Source organism: Maniola hyperantus, chromosome 3 (genome assembly GCF_902806685.2).
Source record: "Maniola hyperantus chromosome 3, iAphHyp1.2, whole genome shotgun sequence".
Classification (NCBI taxonomy): domain Eukaryota; kingdom Metazoa; phylum Arthropoda; class Insecta; order Lepidoptera; family Nymphalidae; genus Maniola; species Maniola hyperantus.
The window spans coordinates 16635644-16662491 of record NC_048538.1 but is presented as its reverse complement, the minus strand read 5'-3'; the positions used below and the strand labels follow the sequence as shown (position 1 = coordinate 16662491).

The window sequence follows — 26848 nt, the reverse complement described above, 5'->3', positions numbered from 1 at the left end:
ACGCACTGTTCGAAGACTTTGGTCTTTAAGCACTGAGGAATTTTGGACAAGAAAAATATGTACGTTCTAAGTATTATAATACTGCTTCTACATAGATTGATTTTCCCAAAATGAATTGCATCGAGTATGCAGACATGAATCAAGTCGCGCAACTTGCAAAGATGCATAATTCAGCGCGTAGGTATTGTTTCAATGGCGGACGCTTATCTTTGAGCAAACATTAATTTTAACGAGCCGCCTCAATGGGGACTCAGTACCCGTAGTACAAGATTTTACGTCTCACCAAACCAAACCAAATTCGAGAGTCGAAATACTTCCGCGTTACAGTAAACTGGATCTTAAATGCCTTGTTTTAAAGCTCAAGTTTGTCTACACTTCTACAGCCAGCGCTCCAAGCGGAAACATTGCGAAATTAAAATCAGTGGCATTGAATATTTGACTTCAATTCAAGGCTGTTTAGGTCCATTTTGCTGTAACGCAGAAGTATTTCGACTCTCGAATTTGGTTTGGTTTGGTGAGACGTAAAATCTTGTACTACGGGTAGAGATATTGTCGGGAACGTAGTTTCGGTCGGCATGAGATTCGATAGGCTTGAATGTATTATGACAGCTTCAGGCAGTGCTGAAGAAAATGCTTTTTTTGTAAAACAGTAGGTATCTACTTATACTTATACGTATTTGTTTTTTAGGATTCCGTACCTCAAAAGGAAAAACGGAACCCTTATAGGATCACTTTGTTGTCTGTCTGTCTGTCCGTCTGTCTGTCTGTCTGTCTGTAAAGAAACCTACAGGGTACTTCCCGTTGACCTAGAATCATGAAATTTGGCAGTTAGGTAGATCTTATAGCTGACATTTGGGGAAAAATCTGAAAACCGTGAATTTCGGGTTAGATCATACAAAAAAAAATTAATTGTGGTCATGAACTAATACCTAATTAGTATTTTCAACTTTCGTAGTGAGTGACTATATCAAAAGGGGTATCATATGAAAGGTCTTCACCTGTACATTCTAAAACAGATTTTTATTTATTTTTATGCATCATAGTTTTTGAATTATCGTGCAAAATGTCGAAAAAATTCGACTGTAGTACGGAACCCTCATTGCGCGAGCCTGACTCGCACTTGGCCGGTTTTTTTTTATTATTATTATTTGATACAGCAACGTACACGAAAAGCTGACTGACGTCCAGCAGTGGACGTCTATCGGTTGATGATGATGATGAAATATTTTGTGGTGCTACAGGCTCTTTAATACTTACTTGTCGTGAGACGTCGCATTGTATTCTACGACAACGCATAACGCATCGTGGGAATTTGCATGGGTATCAAACTGTTGCGACATCGTTCTTGCGATGCGACGTCGTATCGTATTGTGGAAGGGCCCTACTGTGTGTGATGTGGCTTTATAAAGCGCAACGCACACTGGCGGAATGGATTGATTTTGGGAGGCGGGCGGCGTCTTTTTCGACCTGTACCCGGTACAAGATTTTACGTCTCACCAAACGAAACCAAATTCGAGAGTCGAAATACTTCCGCGTTACAGTAAAATGGACCTAAACAGCCTTGAATTGAAGTCAAATATTCAATGCCACTGATTTTAATTTCGCAATGTTTCCGCTTGGAGCGCTGGCTGTAGAAGTGTAGACAAACTTGAGCTTTAAAACAAGGCGTTTAAGATCCAGTTTACTGTAACGCGGAAGTATTTCGACTCTCGAATTTGGTTTGGTTTGGTGAGACGTAAAATCTTGTACTACGGGTACTGGTTCCTCCTTCACCTTGTTACTATCGTACCACAAGGCATCGCCAAGGTCTGCACCCGTACGTAGTCGAAATGAGGTCTGTCTGTCTGTTCGTCCGTCCGTCCGTCTGTCCGTCTGTCTGTCTGTCTGTCTGTCTGTCTCCTAGCTTTTCACGGCCCATCCGTTCAACCAATTTAGATGAAAATTGGTACAGAGATAGCATGCATCCCGGGGAAGGACATAGGCTAGGTACTTTTTATACCGGAAAATCAAAGAGTTCCCACGGGATTTTTAAAACCTAAATCCACGCGGACGAAGTCGCGGGCATTATCTAGTGTATAATAACTATCAGTATTGAGAATATTATATAGTAGGTCTAGGTATAATATTTCAACTCGAGTGCCATGGACTGCGCCATAAAAATCTAGTAAATGTTACACAGTATTTTTTCATACAAAACACGTTACCTTGAATTGCATATTCTTTCAGATTTGCTCATAAACTACCTAGTAAAAGTGTCACGTACACACACCTTGAGTGGACGCTTTAATAATAAATAAGGATATATTATTCCACTAGCTATTTCCTCGGCCACGCCGCTGAGATCTATTCACCTGGGGATCAAGTTGGAGCCTCAATAGCTCAACCGGTATATGAGTGGACTGAAAACCGAAAGGTCGACGGTTCAAATCCCACCCGTTGCACTATTGTCGTACCTACTCCTAGCACAAGCTTGACGCTTAGTTGGAGAGGAAAGGGGAATATTAGTCATTTAATATGGCTAATATTCTTTAAAAAAAAAAAAAAAGTTATAAGAACAGGGAAGTGGTAATACCTACCGCCTCTATAATGGAGAGTGTTCCGAACATTTGTTTGATCTCATTCCACCCTCCTTTTTCTGCAACCGCACCGCACACCACCGCAATCAATTCCACCCTCACCACCTGGGTTCCTGGAGCACTTCGACCACTTGTGCCAGATCTTTTTGTCCACGCACATGCAAACTGTGGAATCAACTCTCTTTGACGGTGTTCCCTTTAGATTACAACATGGGGTTATTCAAGGGGCGGACCAGCAAATTCCTAAAAGGCCGACAACGCATCGGCGGTTCCTCTGGTGCTGCAAATGTTCATGGGCGGCGATAATCACTTAACATCAGGTGACTCGCCTGCACGTTTGCTCGCTATCTCTATTTAAAAAACAGTCTTGTCTTTGAAACAGATATCCTGGTTCATCTGGAAAAACGCTTCAGTTGTGGCTATTTACGACAGTAAGGCTTTTCTTTCCGACACAGCTTTTTATACAGCTATCTACCATCATACTATGGGATTTCTTACCTCTATTTAATAGAAAAAGAAAATTCTTAATCTACACATACCAAGTCGCGGGAAAAATCTAGTTTTAATAATATACTAGCTGATGAATTAGGTTTTTAAAAATCCCGTGGGAACTCTTTGATTTTCCGGGATAAAAAGTAGCCTACGTCACTCTCCAGGTCTTTATCTACACCCATGCAAAAATCACGTCAATCCGTTGCGCCGTTGCGACGTGATTGAAGGACAAACCAACAAACCAACAAACAAACTACTGCGGGTACTGATTTAAGAATGAAAGAGAGACAAGCTTTTTAAAATCTTCTAAATTTATAAACGGAAAAGCTGACTGACTCACTGATTGACTGATCTATGAACGTAGGTACAGCTTAAACTAGTAACTTGACGGATCGGGCTGAAAGGCATGAAGATAGCCATTATGACGTAGACATCCGCTAATATTATTTCTTAACTCTAAAGGAAAGGGTTATTGAAAATTCAAACTCTAAAGGGGTAAAATATGGGTTACAAATAGTATACATAATAGTTAAAATGGTAGTCCACTCGGACGAAGTCGTGGGGAAAATAATTGTAGGAATATACCTATACGACTTTTCATTGGTATTTTAAAAGGCAGAATTTAATATCTGCCCTTATTTCAGCAGCTGTGATTGCGGTGGGCGGGAAATGCACAAAAGTGCCAGCGACAGACTCCCGCCGAAACTCGTTACGCTGATCAGTGACGTGTTTCCAATATTTTATACTTTTTTTTTTAATAGTTAGCTGTCAAAAATGCAAGTTAAAATCTGAAATGTGCCAAGTTTATTAAAATGTATCAGCTTGGGCACGAATAGGTACACTCTCAGAACAAAGGCCTGTTAGTAAGTAAAGTAGCCCTATTGTGACTCTTACTGTTAGAACGAGATAGCCAAATGCATTTAAGCTCTTATTAGAACGTGACTAAATGATAATTTTTTGTCCTAATCAAAAATCCTTTCTTTTTTATTTTTATTTATTCAGATACAAGTTAGCCCTTGACTGCAATCTCACCTGGTGGTAAGTGACAATGCAGTCTAAGATCGAAGCGGGCTAACCTGGAAGGGGTATGGCAGTTTTTAGTAAACCCATGCCCCTTTGGTTTCTACACGGCATCGTACCGGAACGCTAAATCGGTAGGGTGGTAACTAGCCACGGCCGAAGCCTCCCACCAGACCAGTCCAGAAATAAAAAAATTATAAAATTATAGCGGATGTAGACGTAGACATCCGCTATATAGCGGATGTCTACGTCATAATAGCTATCTGCATGCCAAATTTCAGAACGATCAGTTCAGTAGTTTGGGCTGCGCGTTAATAGATCAGTCAGTCAGCTTTTCATTTTATAATATATTAACTAGCTTATGCTCGCGACCCTTAGGGGTTGAATTTTCAAAAATCCTTTCTTAGCGGATCTCTACGTCATAATAGCTATCTGCATGTTTCAGCCCGATCCATCCAGTAGTTTGAGCTGTGCGTTGATAGATCAGTCAGTCACCTTTTCCTTTTATATATTTAGATTTAGATAATTTAGATAGAAGGCGTCACATTTGTCTACTTTCGTGCAAAAAATAAGAACTTATCTTCTCACTTATTGACGAGAACGATTTTATCCGCCAGTTCATAAAATAATATTGCCTATTGTATAATGTCATTGGTTACATTCTAATTCATTTTAGTCAAGTTAGCTAAAAACATAGCAAACATAACGCAGATGCGTTATGTCTGTTTGTGTTGCTAACTCTGTATATACAGAGTTAGCAACACAAAACGAGGACAATGTAATTCAAAAATATTCGTGCACATGTCGACTCTAATGAATTTCAAATCTCTGCTCCACAAACAGGCGCGTTGGTTATACCTGGTATATGTCTGGTGGGAGGCCTCGGCCGTGGCTAGTTACCACCATACTGGCAAAGCCGTGCCGCCAAGCAATTTAGCGTTCCGGTACGATGCCGTGTAGAAACCAAAGGTGTATACTGAATGGGTTTAATAAAAACTGCCATACTCCTTCCAGGTTAGCCCGCTCCCACCTTAGACTGCATCGTCACTTACCATCAGGTGAGATTGCAGTCAAGGGCTAACTTGTATCTGAATAAAATAAAAAATAAAATAAAATACCTACATGCTGATTCAAAGATGAATGTGTCTGTTTACAGAATTATATTGAACTTGCCAGGCGTGATGCCAGTGATGACATATGGATCCGAGACTTTAGTCGCTAACTATGGGCCTTATAAGACACTCAGAGTCACTCAGCGGGCAACGGAGAGAGCTTGGAGTCTCTCTACTTGGTCAATTGGGTATTTGACTAAATCAAAAATAAATTATTTGTCAGTGAATATGAAATAGAGGGTCTTCGAAAATACGTAAAATCCACGTCCTTTGTTGGTTTTAAGTGTAATAACCCTAGAATAATAAATACTAGGTAACAACCCCTTTCCAACATCAATATTAATATTTAAATTATCTAAAAAAGCACATCAAGTGATTGTGACGTCACACACCGGTATTTCATAGAATTTCGCATACTAAGCGCGCGTTTTGACGCTTGATAAAAAGTTACTGATTTGACTAGTTGTCAAATACCGTATTCAGAAATGAGGAGATCAGGCGGCACAAGACCCTGGCGTATGGGAATCCCTAGGAGAGACGTATGTCTTGCAGTGAACGTTTACCGATTGACGATGGCTATGATGGCTAGGTTTTCTTGACAGATAGACAAAAAAGTGACCCTATTAGGGTTCCTTTTTTCCTTTTGATGTACGGAACCTTAAAAATGCTACAAAAATGACATAACCGGTACAAAGGATATACCAACTCCAGCGTTCACATCAAACAAGAGTATACTTCCCTTTTTCCTGTCCCAATTTTCCCTTAAGCTATTAAAAGGGCCCACGTAGAGGACCCTTCGTGAACTCCGAGGGACACTTAATAATTCTTTTGTTCACTATCTCAAAGCAATAAATGTCAATCAAAACTTGTAAGCAACCGCCATAACTTTTAATATACTTGCAAGAAAAGAAAAGACACGTTTAGGCAGTGGTCCGACCGCCGCCCGGCGAGAAAACGACTAACTATCGGCGATTTTCTCTCTCAAGAAACGCACAATAAATGTACATCATCACTTACCACCAGGTGAGATTGCAGTAAAGGGCTAACTTGTATCTGAATAAAAAAAAAAAAAAAAAAAAAAAAAACATTCCGTATAAACGAAAGAGATGCATATATCAAAAGTTGCTCTCTGACTGTTCACACTGCCGGCGACGACTCGCTTTACTAGTTTTGTCGCTGAGCGACGAGCTTTCAAAACAAAACTCGCTCAGCGATATTCGTTCAGCAATGCTCGCTCGCTTGAACACGCGCGCGCAGGGAGCGGCCGCGGGCGAATCGCTCATCGCACTTGCACACTCGCTTATAGCCCGGCGACAATACTATCGAAACTACACACTCGCTTCCCGCTGATTGCCAACTCGTTTAAGTTTCTAGTTCTACTCGTTTCTCGTTCATCCTCAGCGGTCGGACCACTGCCTTATTTTTAAACTTTTCCAGCATCAGTTTTCCCCTCCAATTATAATATGGGTATCTTCAAGACAAGAGTGAATAGGCATCTTCTAGGCCAGCGCGCTCCGTCTTGGGCTGCATATCATTTGCCACCCAGGTCTGATTGCAGCAAAGCGCTAGTCTATAAATTAAAAAAAAAATACAGAACCTCAAATACAGTTCATTGAAATTTACGAAATATTTACTGCACCTACAACAAAAATTAAGTATTTATAGGTACATATAGCAATAAAACGATGTCCGACATGGCAATAACTATCATTTATTCTGTGGCAATGTACAGCAATAAAGAACCCTCAAATTAAAGAGTTGAGTTAAATAAAACCCGCAGTTTGATATAGTTTAAAATGGGTTAAAAATACACATTTCGCATATTATTCACTCGGTTCGCCAAATGTAATTGCGTTTCCACGTGCTTGCAGATACAATTAAAAAATACTACGTTCTAAAACTCTTCTATACCTATTTAGTTTTATGCAGCATTTTTACCTACGGCTCCCAACACTGAGAATATAATTTTATTTTTTATTTTTAGTGGTTCCGTACCTCAAAAGGAAAAGTCAAAGTCAAAGTCAAAGTCAAATGATTTATTCAAAATAGGTAATAAATTACTCTTATTGATTGTCTGGTATAGTGTTAGATTTGTAAGATATAGTGGTGATAATTATAACGCAAACTTAAAACTAAAGCTACGAGGGTTCCAAACGCGCCCAGGTCTGAGAAGAGCCCACAACAAACTCATGGAAAAACGGAACCCTTATAGGATCACTTTGTTGTCTGTCTGTCGGTCTGTCAAGAAATGTACAGGGTACTTCCCGTTGACATAGAATCATGAAATTTGGCAGGTAGATACGTCTTATCGCAGACATTAGGGGGGAAATCTGAAAACCGTGAATTTGTGGTTACATTACACAAAAAAAATGTAATTGTGGTCATGAACTAATAATTAGTATTTTCAACTTTCGAAGTGAGATAACTATATCAAGTGGGGTATCATATGAAAGGGCTTCACCTGTGCATTCTAAAACAGATTTTTATTTATTTTTATGCATCATAGTTTTTGAATTATCATGCAAAATGTCGAAAAAATACGACTGTAGTTCGGAACCCTCGTTGCGCGAGCCTGACTCGCACTTGGCCGGTTTTTAGGTGAAGTAAAGAAAAACGTCCCGGTATACTTTAAAGTCAATCTGTATATTTGTTATAAAGTGAATTAAGTACAAGCAAAATGAGTTCACAAGGCGGCGGACATATTGAGAGAGAGGTGAACGCCCGCGAGCTGCGACATAGGCGCCACCGGCGGCAAAATGGGGTTGCCAGCCGCTTGTCTAGGTTGAGCCTAGATTTTCTACATCCCCCCTTAGGCTCAACCCCATCTTCCGGGCACAGAAGTCTAGTTTTTGTTGCGAAGTGGCTTTGGTGAGGGCATCTGCAACCATCGATTCTGTCCCGATGTATCGCACGTCGATTGATCCCCCCAGCACCTTGTCTCGAATGAAGTGATGCCTTATATCAATATGTTTGGTGCGGGAATGGTAGCCATCGGACCCTGCAATTTTAATACAACTTTGATTATCACTGTATATCACCATAGGGGCGGCTTCCTTTTTCAACTGTGGCCAGATATCCTCTTGCAATTGCTTAAGCCATAGAGCTTCTTGAACGCAGGATGAAAGCGACATGTACTCTGCTTCCGTTGTTGACAGAGCCACTGTAGGTTGACGTTTAGAGTTCCAACTGATAGCTCCACCCTGAAAAAGGAAAGTGTAGCCTGTGCATGACCGTCTGTCGTCTTCTGAACTGGCCCAATCTGAGTCACAGTACCCATGTGTCATATTTTCATCGGGACATCGCGCATACTTCAATCTGTGATCTAGAGTACCTTTCAAATATCTCATGACACGTTTTAGTGCAACCCAGTGTTGCATCTCAGGCTTGTTATTAAACTTACTTAAAGTGTTTATTACATAGCTTATATCCGGTCTAGTGATTTGTGAGATATATAACAAGCAGCCTACTACTTCTTGATATGGAATATTATGTAGGATTTTACTTGCATCTAAATTCTTATGTAATTTGGTATTCATGTCAATCGGAGTTTTGACTGGCTTACAGTCAGACATGCCAAATTTCTTTGAGTTAACATTATTTGTAAAAATCAGCAAATCATCTACATATATGGCTACAAATAAAATATCATTGACTTCAATTTTATGATAAATACATGGATCTAATTTTGACTGTATGAGACCCATACTTTTCAATGTGTTACTTAACTTCTTATTCCATTGACGGCTAGCCTGTTTGAGACCATACAATGATTTACGCAATAGACAGACCTTATTCTTGTCTTTCTCATAGAGAGGTGGCTGAGCCATGTAGATTTCCTCATCAATATCGCCTTGAAGAAATGCTGAGACAGCGTCCATCAAAATCATATCTAAATCATACTTAGCTGCCAAGGCAAACAGATATCGTAGAGATGAAAACCTTACTACCGGAGAAAAAACTTCATTGTAGTCTATACCTTTTCTCTGTGAACATCCTTTGATGACTAGTCGAGCTTTATATTTAACAATTTTTCCTTCTTCATTTGTTTTTGTTTTAAAGACCCACTTACATGAAATGGCACGCTTATTTTGAGGTAGAGTAGTTATCTCCCATGTATTATTCTCCATTAAAGACTTGTACTCCTCGGCTTGAATTAAAAATATTACAGCCATTGTCTGTAAACTCCACCTTACACCCATTTTTGGTCAGCTGGCTAACTGATAACAAGTTAGCGGCAAGCTCAGGAATAAATAAAACATTCCTCACCTGGATCAGATGCTCATCATTGCATATACTTGTCTGGATGTTTACATTACCCATAAGTTGCACGGAGACAGCATCACTGTTTGCTACTAATATCTTCTGAATTGAAGGTGGTTGCAAATCATACATCCAGTCCTTGCGCCTTGACATGTGCATAGTTGCACCGGAGTCAATATACCAGTTGTTTTCATCTATGAAAGTATAGGCTGAAAAAATAGCTGAAAAAACGGTGTCATTAGTATTCTGTTTCTTGACCTTGCACTGACTTTTATAATGGTTGTAACCATTGCAATTATAGCACCGGGGCCCTTTTCCTTTTGACTTTTTGTTTTTAGACTGATTATTATTATGTGCATTTTGTTTGTTCCTTGTGAAAAACACAGAAGACTCGGAAACTTTCACTTCTTGTAAGAGTTTTGTCTTTATAAAATCCGATGATATTCTAACACCGGAGCTCTCTATGGCTGGATCATTGGCTTATAATTATCTGGTAGACCGGCCAACATTAGTGTCCCCAGCCATTCGTCGTCAACTTTGAATGAAATATTCCGTAGTTTGTGAGCTGTCGTCATTATTTTATTAACGTATTCTTCAACGCTAGCACAACTATCCAAAGAAGTATTGATTAGGTCTTTTAATAACCCTACTTTTCTTGACAGCCCGGAGTCCTCAAATACATTTTGAAGGTTTTTCCACACTTCGCGAGCTGTTTTCGCATTTTCTATATGAACGTAGTTCGTCGGTTCGACTAACAAAATGATTTTGGACTTAGCTTTAATGTCTTTCTTGGCGTCGACTTCTCTTGTTTGGGGATCCACACACTGCCAAAGGTCCTCGTGCTCCAAATACGTTCTCATTGCAAACTTCCACGTATTATAATTGTCTCGTCCCGACAATTTTTCTAATTGTATATTGTTCATGCCGGAGTTCGCCATTGTACTTGCAACTTGCATGAACTTGCACAATTACGACGCACGCGGTTTTTACTTTTTTCAACTTTACGGTAACTAATACGGATGGATTGAAAACTTAATAGGTATATGGACGGCCCATAACCTGAAGTAAAGAAAAACCGTCCCGGTATACTTTAAAGTCAATCTGTATATTTGTTATAAAGTGAATTAAGTACAAGCAAAATGAGTTCACAAGGCGGCGGACATATTGAGAGAGAGGTGAACGCCCGCGAGCTGCGACATAGGCGCCACCGGCGGCAAAATGGGGTTGCCAGCCGCTTGTCTAGGTTGAGCCTAGATTTTCTACATTAGGGTTCCGTAGTAAACAAGGAACCCTTAAAGTTTCGCCATGTGTATCCGTCTGTCCGTCCGTCCGTTTGTCCTCGGTTAATCTCAGAGACTATTAGTGCTAGAAATCTGTAATTTGCCATGGGTATATATATATTTTTTTATTTTTTTAGTGTAGCTCCTAATTTTTATTAGAGTCAAGTGCCCCCCCCCCCCCCCCCCCCCCACACTTGGCCGGTTTTTTATTCCTCATACGTGACGTTGCAGCTTAGGTAGATATTCACTCAGCAGAAGATGAAATCCCGAATATTGAAGCGTGAAGGAACAACCTTCTGGAAAATGACCCGTTTATTAGCTCGTAAGCATAACCCGTAGCAGCTGAGAAAAAATCCTCTCTCATAGTAATGAAGGATCTACAGCTGTGACAATCACATATTTTTCACGCAGTACGTTTAGTATAAGATTTTACGTCTCACCAACGTTGCTAGACTTCGAACATCGAAACACAATAACGTCAAAGTAAAATGGACTTAAAGTGCCTTGAATTAAAGTCGAAAATCCAATGCCACTGATTTTAATTTTCGCTTGGAGCGCCGGCTGTAGATGTGTAGACAAACTTGAGCTTTAAAACAAGGTAACTAAGATCCAGTTTAATATAACGCGGAAGTGTTTCGACACTCGAATACTATCAACGTTGGTGAGACATAAAATCTCGTACTAAGCGTACAGATCTACAAGGATTTCTCAATATTCGTATGATCCCAGATTTTCTAGAAATATATTCCAATTTGAGTAAATATTTAAACCATTAGGTCTATGCATGAGTTTTTCGTTGTAACTTGATGATGTATTTTTAATATATAAGTATGATTGTAAATGAATGTAGCAGGAATACTGTCATGTATCTAAATATATAAAACAAAAAGGTGACTGACTGACTGATTTACTTATCAACGCACAGCTCAAACTAGTGGACGGATCGGCCTGAAAGGAGAATGACAGAATTTCTATAGAACCGTGACCCATTTTATTATATAAACGTCGTTTACACGTATGGTTTATGCAGCATTTTGTTGCTGTTTCATCACTGATAATGAAAAACATAGGATTAAACACCTCTAGAACTTGCGGTTTTTCATTAAATCTAAGTTTAAGTCACAATGATTCTAGGTTATATGCAATTTACCTATAATATTGTGAAACTAAATGGAAACTAATAAAAACATCCGCAAGTTTAAAATCACAATTTTTTTTTTTAAGTGGTTATTTAATACTAGGCATGCAGATAGCTATTATGACGTAGGCATCCGCTGAAAGGATTTTTCAGAATTCAACCTCTAAGGGGGTGAAATAGGGGTTTGAAAATTGTGTAGCGAACGAAGTCGCGGCCATAAGCTAGTCTCCTATTGAATTTATTTTATTTGAACTATTTATTTGAATTATATTTGAATATATTTAATATTTATGAAAGAAATTTTGACGTAATATATCAATCAATCATTGAATAGGATGCTAAAACTTTTTGATTGTATTTACCAAAGAGTCAGGTACGCACTAGAAGATTCTAAAGTAAGATTTGCAAGCGAGCGGTTCTCAGAACTTGATGAGGTCAAAAGCTCGGTTTGCGATGTCGAATGCACCTCATGAATTGAATACTAACTAGACGCCAATGTAGCACAAAGCTCCGAGGGAAAGGAAAATTAAATAAAGAACTGGCTTCCATTTTCTTTTCATCGATCAACTTTTTTACTCTTGAATATTGTGATGCTTGATGAAAAGTGATGATACCTCTGAAATCCATACCGATAATGAGAAAGTGTGTCTGTCTATCTGTTAGAATAGAATAGCCGATCTATTGTTGCGTTGCGGCGTGATTGAAGGACAAATCTATTTTTTGTATTCAGATACTAGTTAGCCCTTGACTGCAATCTCACCACCAGGGTAAGCGATGACGCAGTCTAAAATGGTAGCGGGCTAGCCTGGAAGGGGTATGGAAGTTTTTATTAAACCCATGCTCCTTTGGTTTTTACACGGCATCGTACCGGAACGCTAAATCGCTTGGCGGCACGACTTCAGTCGTGTCAGTAGGGTGGTAACTAGACACGGCCAAAGCCTCCCACCAGACAAACAAATCAACAAACAAACACAATTTCGCATTTATACTATGGGTATTGATGGGTAGTGAATAGTAATTCCAGCAAATTTTTAAATATACCTAATTGCAAAGTGAGACCACAAGACCAACGAAATCAAGAATCTCATAAACGCAGACATCTAAAAAACAAGTAGGGTACTCATTACATAATGACAACGTAAGCTCAAACTTGCAAAATATAATCATAACCGTTAACCCTGCGTTCGATAATCCCATAACATAGATCATTCAACCCCGCATGAATTAATGTGATGGAAGGAATCATAAGAATAATATTGTATCTGAAGCTTTGTCAAATAAATGACGAGACATAAAGGTCGTCGGGTCGTACAAAGTCACTAACATCATAGTATATCGACTGGTTTAAAAACAATGAAAGTTTATAGGCTTGTAGGGTAACCACAAGGTTTTCTTTTAAAGGGCACGGGACTCCTAAACTCTTATTCAAGTGGTAGCTTCTTAGTGAAAGTATAGTCTACTATTAAAATTAACTTTTTTATTTTAATTTGGGGCTTTTGTTGAGCATGAAAAGAACTTTATTATAATTTTTTTTTATTTTATGAGGCTTTTGTCTGACACAGACATGTCAGCCCCATGTAACCTAAAATATAGACTAAACTAGCTGATGCCCGCGATTTCGTCCGCGTGGATTTAGGTTTTTAAAAATCCCGTGGGAACGCTTTGATTTACCGGGATAAAAAGTATGTCCTTCCCTGAGATGCAAGCTATCTCTGTACCAAATTTCGTCAAAATCGGTTGAACTGATGGGCCGTGAAAAGCTAGCAGACAGACAGACAGACACACAATCGCATTTATAATATTAGTATGGATGGATTGCAGCCAAGATTTGAAAGTTACTTTTAGAGCGAATTGCTATTTATTTAAACGTCTTTGCGGAGTGAGCCTTCTATACTCGCCTACTCTTTCACCTCCCCCCGGAATAAGTAACACTTGTCCGTAAGTGAGCGTGCGTATTCGTGTCGTGTGTCCCCATGTATAAGTACGAGCTACCTACTCCGGTTTTACCGTTGTCACCCTACAAGATCGAGTTCCACGAGACCTGTAAAATTGAAAACATCGACGGAATTTTCTCCAACAGGACTTGTTTACGACCTGTAACATCCTCAATGACAGATACTTGGAAATGTTTGGAGTAGTTCTATAACGATTTATTTATAACACTGACTCTCAATAGTGGCGCCAGACTGAAACTCATTTGATATCAGTTAATTGCTATTTACTGATTTGATAACAGGATCCTTGACTTTAAATCAAGTTCATAAGAAAGCTCAGAGTTACTCAGCGGGCGATGGAGAGAGCTATGCTTGGAGTTTCTCCACGTGATCAAATCAGAAATGAGGAGATCCGTAGGAGAACTAGAGTAACCGACATTACTCAACGGGTTGCGAAGCTGAAGTGGCAATGGGCAGGGCACATAGTTCGTACAACCGATAGACGTTAGAGTCCCAAGGTGCTGGAATGGCGACCTCGCACCGGAAGACGCAGCGTTGGAAGACCCCCACTAGATGGACGGACGACATCAGACGAGTCGCAGGGAGCCGCTGGATCCAGGCGGCGCATGACCGTGGCGTGTGGAAGTCCCTACAAGAGACCTTTGTCCAGCGGTGGACGTCTATTGATTGATGATGTAATGTTCTCAAAGGTGTGTGAAGTCTGCCAATCCGCACTAGCCAGCGGTGTGGTAGTCTATGTCAAACCTCTTCTCACTCTGAGCGGAGACCCGTGCTCTGTAGTGAGCCGGCGATGGGTTGATCATGACGATGATGAACCTATTAATACAACCGGCGGGGTGATTACGTATCTCGCGACAGGCTTAAATCTCGCGATCATTGCTGTCAACAGCGGCTAGAGAGAGACAGCAATAGCCACAAAGCAAAATTAAGAAGAAGAAGAAGAGAGACAGCAAATGAACTGTCGCATTGCTACAGTTGTCGCGTTGCTGTCGCTACTGCAACGTATTACGTAATCACCCCGCGGTTCAATCAAAATTAATTAATACACATGTCGATAGTACCTAACACTTTAGATGCCGGAAACTACCCGAGTACATCCGCCGCTCGGCTCGCAAAGGACCATTTAACTATTGCCGATACGTCATAGCACATTAAGGCAGTGGTCCGACCGCCGACGAAGAAGAAACGAGTAGAACTAGAAACTAAAAACGAGTTGGCGATCAGCGGGAAGCGAGTGTGTAGTTTCGATAGTTTTGTCACCGGGCTATAAGCGAGTGTGCAAGTACGACGAGCTAGTCCTGTGCAAACCTGCGCGGGCGTCACGTGTTCAAGCGAGCGAGCATCGCTGAACGAATATCGCTGAGCGAGTTTATTTTTGAAAGCTCGTCGGTCAACGACAAAACTAATAAAGCGAGTCGTCTCCGGCAGTGTGAACAGTCAGAGAGCAACTTTTGATATTATATGCATCTCTTTCGTTTACACGGAACGTACATTTCTTGTGCGTTTCTTGAGAGAGAAAATAATCTCCGATAGTTAGTCGTTTTCTCTCCGGTGGTCGGACTACTGCCTAAATTTCAAACTTATCGATATCCTTTTAAATAGGGAAGGGACCAACTATTATAATATCGGGATGAGAGAGCATAAACTTAGCGGAAAGTGTGGTTTGGGGGGAATTTTAGATTGTTTGTTTTGGTCTCTCCAAAATAGACTATGGTTAAAATTTATAGTACGATTCTACATATCATAACTAGACGGGAACTTCGGAGTTTGGTTTGAGGGTTATTTAGTTTTTACTGTGATGTGGTGTGCTCATTGAAACCCTTTCTTTTTAAAATCCATATTTATACCAATTAATTTATGTCTAACTAGCTTATGCTCGCGACTTCGTCCGCGTGGACTACACAAATTTCAAACCCCTATTTCACCCCCTTACGGGTTGAATTTTCAAAAATCCTTTCTTAGCGGAAGTCTACGTCATAATAGCTATCTGCATGCCAAATTTCAGCCCGATCCGTCCAGTAGTTTTGAGCTGTGCGTTGATAGATCAGTTAGTCAGTCAGTCAGGCACCTTTTCCGTTTATTGTTGCGGCGCGTCGCTTGTAAACACGTGCGTAACAACGCCTGGGAACTTGTCCCACTTAGTTGAAGGGGCGCGAGTGAGTGGGGCAGGTAATTATTTTGCACCCTGTCCCTTAGTTGGTTCGTTGGTTCGTTGGTTCTTTACAGCAAGTGAGCGAACAGGCGTTCGTTTGGCTTGCTGACTCGCTAATATTATCGGCTGGTTGGCGTCCCGTCCTGTGCACCCCGGTCGTGCACCTCTACCGCGACAGGTAGACCTAGCGTAGGTACTTGTCCTGACGAAGAATGGATACTGGATGGTTGTATTAAAATAAAAGACTTATTACGTGTACCAGTGCTCTAGACTGACTGACTTTATTTCGTTCAACGAGTGGTATTTATACAGAAAAATATTGAAGCGAGTTGAATATTCCCACGCCAATATTCACACTGTTTTAGAACACTCTTAGTTAACACTTAGTTTTACCCATAAAATAGGTTGATTTACAATACAAAAACTACAAGCTAACATAAATTCAAAACTTTGTTTTTGTTCTCAATTGGCCTCTAGTCTCGCCTAAAACATAAGTGCCTTCTAAATAATTCTACACTACTTTAAGTCCAAATTCTAAGAGTAACACAATAATTCATTTAGTCAAGCAGGTAGTGGTCGCTAAGAGTCAATAATTTTAACCGTACCTACTTGAAACGCAACCTTTTTTTTACCAAATGACGAACCATGGGATTTTAATCTACGCATAGGTACGTCGTGTTCTGAATAAACTCAATACTTTAAAACTAGTCGCTAACATCCTCCCCCTTGTGCGTAGCACCAATCTTCGGACATGGCGATGCTACTATCACGACCGAATCTGGACGTCGCAGCTCTCCTCCTCCTTGATCTTCCTCGGTTTCTGTGTGAGTTGCTTCACGTCCACATGGCTGTCTCTTCTGGTCCAATAGTGCATAAGCTCCACACGTGTCTGCTTGCTTATTCAAGAACTGTGCCAGTAACACAAGATCTGCAGGTTCTTGATTTTCATGTTCATCAGCGTATTCATACCAATTGAACTTCAGGTATGTTGGTAACTTTTCGACTATTTCTCTCACCATTACTGGAGAACACAAGTACTGAGGTTTCTGTAGACCCTGAATGGCTGAGACGCAGTTGTGTATATCGCTGGCAAAGGCACAAATATCTTTTGGTGTCGCTGCTATCATAGGGAGGGCCTTTACTCTATCTAGTTCTTCCATAACAAGTGAGTCTGGTCTTCCATAGCGACGCTGAAGCGCTTTCATAACTTGGTCTGGAGTGGCATCTGAATACAAAAGGCTCTTGAAATTATTTCTTGCCTCTCCTTTTATGGCTTTTCGAAGTCTTGCTATGTTCTGCCTCGGTGTGAAAGATTTCGATGTATCATCATAGACTACTCTGAAAGCTACCCATTCGGAGCTGGTTCCATCGTAATAAGGCAGATCTTGATGATAAGATGGCAGTGGCAGTTGCACAACTGCTGTCGTGTGGCTGTCAAATGCTTCTCGTATAGCACCTGCTAAAGTTTGGACCTGGTTCGTAGACATCAGGGGCTGTTCTTTCTTTACGATCCCTTGGTTTTCGTGAAAATCTTGTTCTGGGATGATATCTTTCACATCTTCCAAAGGTGACGTCTGGGTCCAGTTCTGAACATGCGAAGCTCTGTCGTCGTGTTCCTCATCCAAATCGTCTTCTGAAGCTCTGGTCGTTTCCACTATGAAAACTGGCAACTTTGTATTCATTATCATTCCTTGTTCATCATTTTCCCTCTTCAATTCATAGTCTGAATGCATAGCTTCACTCGACTGTTCTGAGCTTTCAATCTCCGAGTGAAGCAGGGTCCCACGTTTTTCAGGAATGATGTCTTCTGTTTCTTCCAAAGTAGTTGCTTGGATACAGTTCTGAACATGAGATGTTCTATCATCTTGTTCCTTATCCAGACTAACTACTTTATCTTCGATTCGTAGTTTCTCAAGTCTGATACGAGCCAGATAAGCTGCTGCTTCAGCGCGCTGCAATTCTAAACGCGCCAGTTCTTCTCTTGCTTCTAAATCTCGTAATTTGGCTGCAGATCTCTTAGACCGAACTGACGTGCGGATACAATCAGAGACCCCCTGATACAATCATCTTCAAGGTTCCGTTCTGGTTCTTCCGCTCAGCCATCATCTCGTCAGCGGTCCTCTGTTCTTTGAGTCTAGTCCTGTTTTCAACCATCTTCGTTACTTCTGTCGCAGTGGATCCCGAAGATTCAATGTTTGAAGTTTCTTAAGATCGTGGCTATAGCTTCGATAGATGTGGTCCCTTCTGATCTGCGCACATTCGCATTTTCTGTTCGTTGCGATGTCTGTTCTGCGCGTAGGGGCACACCCGTTTCCTTCTGGAACCTAGTGAGAGTCATGTCTCTAGGTCCCGGTTCGTAGCTTCACCTTCAAAAATCTTCAATTTCCAGTTCTAGGAATCCATATTCGGGCATCCGGTTCGAAGGACCATTTGTTGCGGCGCGTCGCTGGTAAACACATGCGTAACAACGCCTGGGAACTTGTCCCACTTAGTTGACGGGGCGCGAGTGAGTGGGGCCAGGTAATTATTTTGCACCCTGTCCCTTAGTTGGTTCGTTGGTTCGTTGGTTCGTTACAGCAAGTGAGCGAACAGGTGTTCGTTTGGCTTGCTGACTCGCTAATAATATGGGCTGGTTGGCGTCCCGTCCTGTGCACCCCGGTCGTGCACATCTACCGCGACAGGTAGACCTAGCGTAGGTACTTGTCGTGACGAAGAATGGATACTGGATGGTTGTATTAAAATAAAAGACTTATTACGTGTACCAGTGCTCTAGACTGACTGACTTTATTTCGTTCAACGAGTGGTATTTATACAGAAAAATATTGAAGCGAGTTGAATATTCCCACGCCAATATTCACACTGTTTTAGAACACTCTTAGTTAACACTTAGTTTTACCCATAAAATAGGTTGATTTACAATACAAAAACTACAAGCTAACATAAATTCAAAACTTTGTTTTTGTTCTCAATTGGCCTCTAGTCTCGCCTAAAACATAAGTGCCTTCTAAATAATTCTACACTACTTTAAGTCCAAATTCTAAGAGTAACACAATAATTCATTTAGTCAAGCAGGTAGTGGTCGCTAAGAGTCAATAATTTTAACCGTACCTACTTGAAACGCAACCTTTTTTTTACCAAATGACGAACCATGGGATTTTAATCTACGCATAGGTACGTCGTGTTCTGAATAAACTCAATACTTTAAAACTAGTCGCTAACATTTGTATATTTAGATTTATGACATTAAATAGATTATTATATATAATATCTGTCCCGGCTTTACTCACGTGTTAAGTCGACGTAAGCCCGACTAGTTTCGAACCCATCCGGGGTGCTTTTTCAAGGGAGTCAGTTCAGATTTTCAGATTGTGACTGCGAGCTGCTCGTAGAGCCCGTTGAGTCCCTTGAAAAAGGACCCCAGATGGGTTCGAAACTAGTCGGGCTTACGTCGACTAAACACGTGAGTAAAGCCGGGACACATATTATATATAATGAAAATCACTCACGATAGTTTAAACGCTAAAATAGATTATTATTAAAATTAAATCATTATACTGTTGATTCCACATAGTTTAATTTCAGGGATAATTCTATAGACTTGCACAATCTATATTTACAGTCGTAATACCCAAGCAGTGTATCATCCGTTTGATTCAGTATGCACGCTCCAATTCAAAGGAAAGCCATAAATATTTATTGCTTTTATACACAAACTTATCTCAAATGCGTCTATGGGTTGTTTTTCAATTTATTTTTGTGTAGCTAATGTGAAGCTTGCAAGGTCTTCTAGTCTTTTATATAAAAGTTACGCCCAAAGTTGACATAAATTTAGTGTTAAAATAAAATAAGAATCTTTTGAGGCTCGTAACTTTAAAATCAATATTTTTTCAATGTTTAATATATCAATAAACCTAGATAATGGCAAGGCAAACCGATATAATACTTAGTTTTGAGCATACAATATCAAATAATGTTGTAATTACCCTCCTACGTTTGTATGAAGAAAGCACCGAACTGAGCCCACTTAATAGTGGTTTAGGTATATTTAGTTTTACTATTCTTCAACATTGAACCTGTTTACGCAACTACACTGAGATAAGGTCAATGACGACAGACTGATTAAAAATGGCTACTGCGACCGTTTTATCTGTTACGATATAATTACATTATCTTTGTGCTACTAAAATCTAAATTTGATTTCACTATCGGCTGAATTCCACACATGTTTCTTTAATTCACAATATCATATCCAAATCAGTTCTTTAATATTTAATTTTTCTCTTTTCTATCGTCTAAGTAAATAGGTCCTTTTTTAGAAGTCCTTCTGTCCCGTTGACCTAGAATCCTGAAATTTGGCAGGTAGGTAGGTCTTATAGCACACATTTGGGGAAAAATCTGAAAACCGTGAATTTGTAATTACATCACACAAAAAAAAATTAATTGTGGTCATGAACTAATAATTAGTATTTTCAACTTTCGAAGTGAGTGACTATATCAAGTGGGGTATCATTATCGTGCAAAATATCGAAAAAATACGACTGTAGTACGGAACCCTCGGTGCGCAAACCTGACTTGCACTTGGCCGGTTTTTTTTGCTCTCAGATCGTCATCAAAACTCTATGTTATTAATTTAGTTTTATTTAGATCGTTGTCTGGTCATTTTGGTACGGACTTCAAAAAAATATTTGCAAATCTATGGTTCCACACCACAATACCAAAATATTTTAGATAATCATAATCATAATCATTAATTTATTTTGCTCAGATATGGTAGGTACATGTATATAATTTACATGGGGTCTTATAAATTAGGTAATCAGTCACATAATATGACATATCCTACCAAGCATGCAGCATCTCATATCACCGTCTTGAAATATTGTTATGTTATCATGTATGCATTATTAGTTTTAAAACTTGTTTTCCAATATATCTTATTTAATGTACGTACATTCGCAGCATCACCTAATCTCAGACACTCGATAAAACCCACACTCTCAGGAAAACTTATCTCGCGCCACACTACGGTCGCTTGTCATTTTCCTGATAAGAGCTCGGGATGCGATGGCCTCGGATAACGTTATCACTCTATTTGCCGCTAGTATTATTTCAGCCGCTATGATTAACGTAGCTGTCGTCGTGGGAGCGGCTAGCAATCTCGGCTACCAAGTTTTAAAGAAGCTAACCAAAGTTTACAAAGGAAAAATATACTTCACGGCCGAGGATGAGTCCGCCGGGTACAACATTCACGATGTCTTGAAAAAAAACAACTCAAACCTCGAATACTTCAAGGTTGACGTCGCGTACACGAAAAGCATTATAAAATTTAGGCATCACATACAAGATCGAGATGAAAGGATTGAGTTATTGATCAACATCACCGACTACGTTCCCACGGAGAGACATTTGTCGCATTTTGAAAAAGTGAGGCGAACACTAAGCGTTAACTTCTACGGATACATAAACTTTGGGAAACTCGTGTATCCCTTGTTAACGGAAAACGCTCGAGTTGTCAACGTATCGGGACCAGCTGGACTTTTAACCACAATCGAAAACGAAGCTATAAGAAAAAGAATCAGTAATCCAGAACTCACAGAAGATGACTTAGTGGCGATCATTCAAGAATATGAAGAAGCTGCTCGAAAAGGAGTTGAAAAAACAGAAGGTTGGGGAAGTGTTACAGCGTTCAGCAAAGTTGCATTAAGTGCTGTCACATTCCTCCAACACAGACAATGGTCTGATAAAGGTGTCGTTATCAACTGCGTGAATCCAGGCAACGTGACTAGTCGCGAAGACAGAAAATCTACTAAAGTGTTCGAGGAAGGCGCCAACGCGATATTATATCTGGCCTTGGAGGCGCCTTTGACTCTGAAAGGGAATTTCGTGTGGAGCAACTACAGTGTGATAGAATGGAACAGTGACCCATTTGTAGAAGTTACTAGCGTGTAGATCAGTATTTCATATTTTATTTGTTAATTTATTTTTATGTTACGTATTTAGTGGTTAGTCTATTATAGAATTTTGCTCGTGACTTCGTCCGCGTGGATTTCATAAATTTCAAACCCACATTTAACCCACTTAGGGGTGGAATTACAAAAAATAGGACTGTATTACGGAATCCTTGGTGTGCGAGTCTGACTCGCACTTGGCCGGTTTTTTAAATCACGTGATAATTATTATTGTGGCTTGTCAAGCTAAATTCACAGTATTTGTACTCAAAATTATCAACACGATATCAAGTGAATCATAATATGTTTATCTCAGTGGCACACAAAAATAATAAGGAATGTTTGAAACCTACTACTGTTTTATCTCACCTACTACTATTTTATAATCTTATTTATCTATATTTTTAGCCATAAAATAAGCGCCATCAATTGTTTACAATAATTAAACTGGTTATCCCCGCGTTTTCATCCGCGTGGACTAAACGAATTTCAAACCCTTATTTTACCCCCTTAGGGGTTGAATTTCATTTTCATCCGCGTGGACTAAACGACTTTTAAACCCTTATTTTACCCCCTTAGGGGTTGAATTTTCTACGTCATAATAGCTATCCGATAATAGAAAGGCATTCCGAACCAGTGGTAGATGCATCCGACTATTCGTAAGTACTTGTAAAAGTTTATACGAATAAAAAAGATTTTTATTTTATTTTATTAATTTTATTTTATCTTCATGCCAAATTTCAACTTATCCGTCCAGTGGTTTGAGCTGTGCGTTGATAGATCAATCAGTCAGACAGTCAGTTTTTCCTTTTATGTATTTAGAAGAATATTTCTGAGCTTCGTTTATATCATAGAAAAATATGCTATTGACAGTAAGATTTCTCAAGAACAAACGAAGATCCCTTGCTCAATCTTAAAATAGTTAAATAAGTATTTGATTACAAAAAATTCTCGCAACTTCCTACACCTGGATTTCGGATTTTTAAAAAACTCGATTAAGGATTTTTTAAAAGACTGAAAAACGTATTTTTACAATTCTAACTGCACCGCATATATACCTAGTTCACGGAAAACCGTTTAGGTTCATTAGGCATTAATTGGATTCGGGTGAAACAAAATATATTTTGTTTAGCAAAACCATAATCTAGTGTTCCGGGCATGATATATTATTTGTTATCGAATTATCTCTTAATTTATAACTGATCCGATTATCATAATGTTACCGGGGAATTATACTGAAAGAATAATAAGCTGATCATATCAGGAAGACAGCATCAAGACCGGGAGCCGCAGCAGAAACAGCTGAAAACGGCAAGCGGCGCAAGTATGCCTCTCTTATAGAGAGTTACATTTTTGTGCCGTTTGCCGTGGAGACCCTGGGGCCATGGAGTCTTAGTGCTAAAAATTTTTTACGAGACATTTCACCGCGATTAACAGCCTCAACTGGTGACAGAAGGGCTGGCTCATTTTTTGCGCAGCGGATCAGCCTGGCTGTCCAGCGCGGAAATGCAGCCAGTATTCTTGGCACCATTCCACGCGGTCATGATTTATATAGTAATTAGATAAGGCTAGCTCTAAGTTTTATTGTATTAAAAAAAAAAAAAAAAAGCTGATCATATTATGTAATTGAGATGTGATAGCCTAGTGGGTATGGCGTCCGCTTCCTAATCGGAGGTCGGGGGTTCGATCCCGGGCATCTCTAACATTTCGGAGTAATGTGCGTTTTAATTAATTATTATCACTTGCTGTAACGGTGAAGGAAAACATCATGAGGAAACCTGCATGCCTGAGATTTCTCCATAATGTTCTCAAACGTGTGTGAAGTCTGCTAATCCACAAAAAAACCGCACTTGGCCAGCGTGGCAAACCATGGCCAAAACCCTTTTCACTCTGAGAGGAGACCCGTGTTTCTACGTAAGAAATAGCAATTTGTATTTCTGTTTTATCAAATCAGGTTATTCCGTACTACAGCTGCGATACTGATGCCGCGCTTTTCCAGTCTCTTCTTTCATTAGCAAGACTCTTTAATATTAAGAGTTTGTTCTACACGCTGGCCGCTTCGCAGAACGCATCCACTCTCACCTGGGCCGCAGCCTCAGAGCATTAGCATAAGATCTATATTCCATAAACCACTCGCTGTAAGAAGACCTTGGCTAGTGCAGTGACGTTACCAGGTAGTAAAAAATTTACGACGCCCTTAACTCTTTGGCGGTTGAGGAAAATTCAATTTATGACATTATCCGTGGGAAATGGGTTTTCTATTTTATAACACGTAAACAACGTTAGAGGGATTTTCTTAGTATTTAATATGGACATTGGCACTTCAGGTACACTTTATAACCTGCCATTAGTCGCAAGTAGGAAGTTGTCAAATCACGACGACTCCACCGTCTATAAGATTTATCCAGATGTCAAGAAACGGTTTTCATTGTTATGGCCAAACGTGACGACATTGTGGCGGTTGCCACAGTAGAAACTAGATGGTGCTGTTCAATCGATAACATTTCATGACGTAGTCCCGAATAAATGTACCGCCGACAGTACTCTCACTAACGGAGTTTTCTGCAATCTGGACTATGTATAGAAGTTTCAAGACACCACCGTCGGCCCAGCTGGCGCTACTGAGCACAACCAGCCGCTCGGTGGGAGATTTCCCTTTGGTACGGTCGAGCCTGCACAGTGCACACCGCTCCCGTACAACATAAGCTACTCAGTACTTGTTGTAAAGGTCAGTATTACCTATCATAACAATATTATTTAATAAGCCAACGAATTTCATACGAATAAAATATAATAAATTCGATTCACGTGAAAATAAAAGCAGACAATCAAAGGAGTGGCTCGTTAAAAGTTCTCAACGCATTCGTTAACCTCAAACTTGATACATCCGTTCACGGAACTCTGTCGTTATCGGCATTTCGTGATTGAATCTTTTACATAACTCCAATATAAAGCGGATCGCATACTGTCTCCATACTCAACTCAAGCGCTCGCAGGCTCGATGATGATGAAGGGTCTACTCGATCGACCTAAGTCAATCGGGGTGCGGGCCTCGAGGCTGGGCCTCCTTACCCGGACATTTCCTCTCAGGTAACACATTGTTACCTGGATCCTAATGGTTTTTAGCCTGGTAGGCCACGGTCTCGTCTTTCTTTGACATAGACCTTATTGTGTTGTCTCTCCGTGAAGTGTCAAATCCGGTGGTATCGTCAATCTCTTGCGTCATCCTGTTCGCAGGGTCGCAGGCTCTTTTAGGCGTATGGCGGTCGTCACATGTTGACGCTAGGTGACGCTTCTCATATTCACACGAAAGAATCAAACTGTGATCACGCAATACGAACCGATGCAGCCTGATGCCCGGTTTCTGAACTCGTCAGTTATGTTCTCATTAGCTGTTAATTCGATAAAGTTAAACGTCGTTTAACTGTCCATGCGTTTCTGAATACAACAAAAACTATGAAACCGATAACCAGTTCAATATTCTGTCACTAGATGGGTCTATTACAGGAAACGAGTTTCAAATACATATTATTATTTCATTTCGCCACCAACACTAGTTTTATTAATAATAGTATTTTTTCTATGCTAAATAAATGGCTTGATACTGTTTTTACAAAGTAACGAACAACTTACAATTAAAATACTTTTAAATCTAAAAATACGCAAAACATGAACTACCTACTGACAGATGAAACGTCAAGTTAACTTTATGGAATAGATAAACGGCGCACATTGGCCAGTTAAGTTTGAACGGAGTGTATCTTGCATTGCGTTGTTCAGAAACGCACTGCCTCGAAATATCGGACATTGAATAGATAAACCGTCGATAAAAGTACTCAGAAACCGGGCATCAATCACGCTGAAGTGTTATCCTTAGAAGCCTATACAGGACATTACCAGAAAGGTGGCAAAAACGAAGACAAGCCTCATACCCTGATTGCCATCTCAACCTGTCGCGTACTATATCATCGTTCACACTTACGTCATCATCATAGTGTACGGCTAAAAGTCATGAATAAAAATTTGTTATTTGTGTGCGATTACCTTAACAGAACGATTCAATATAACTTGCTTCAATATTTAATATTCAATAATACCATTCCATACCTTTTATTCTTGGTACTTTTTTAGGGTTCCGTGCCTCAAAAGGAAAAACGGAACCCTTCTAGGATCACTTTGTTGTCTGTCTGTCTGTCTGTCTGTCAAGAAACCTACAGGGTACTTCCCGTTGACCTAGAATCATGAAATTTGGCAGGTAGGTAGGTCTTATAGCAGACATTCGGGGAAAAATCTGAAATTCGTGAATTTGTGGTTACATCACACAAAAAAAATTAAATTGTGGTCATTAACTAAAAATTAGTATTTTCATTTTCGAAGTAAGATGACATAGGTATTATATGAAAGGGCTTCACCTGTGCATTCTAAAACTGATTTTTATTAATTTTTAATTTTTATGCGTCATAGTTTTTGAATTATCACGCAAAATGTCGAAAAAATACGACTGTAGTACGGAACCATCGTTGCGCGAGTCTGACTCGCACTTGGCCGGTTTTATTACTTAATTTGATGCAGTGTACGGTAACAGACTTGTTTTTCGTATGGCATTTTATTTAATTTGGCGCAGTCTATACGACTTTGAGCCGAGCTGAAGCTTTTTGCAATTTAATTGAGCTTTTAAAAGTCTATTTGTGTGACATTTTGAATTTATATACACTGTCGATATGTTTTTCATTAAAAGACCTCGTAGATATTATATTACTGAATTTAATAAAATTGACAGAACCGTTAAAAAAGTAAGAAAAATCCCTGAGTATGATCGTTGGAATTAAACAACTAATTACTATTGAATAGACAATAGAAATGTTTCTTAACCTGTGATCTGTTTAAACGTATCTATCTTTAGAATATTTTTTTG

At 39.8% G+C, this 26848-nt stretch overlaps 2 protein-coding genes across 16 annotated transcripts in view; one reads left to right on the top strand and one right to left on the bottom strand.

Annotated features, from left to right (window-relative positions):
• The window catches only part of mmd (disintegrin and metalloproteinase domain-containing protein mind-meld), a 642845-nt gene that overhangs the window by 534646 nt on the left and 81351 nt on the right, over positions 1-26848 (bottom strand). The gene's annotated exons all lie outside the window — the stretch shown is intronic.
• On the top strand, positions 21059-22391 carry LOC117996301 (carbonyl reductase [NADPH] 1-like). The gene has a single exon (XM_034984348.2). The coding sequence runs from the start codon at positions 21104-21106 to the stop codon at positions 21932-21934; it is 831 nt and encodes a 276-aa protein (XP_034840239.2). The 5' UTR covers positions 21059-21103; the 3' UTR covers positions 21935-22391.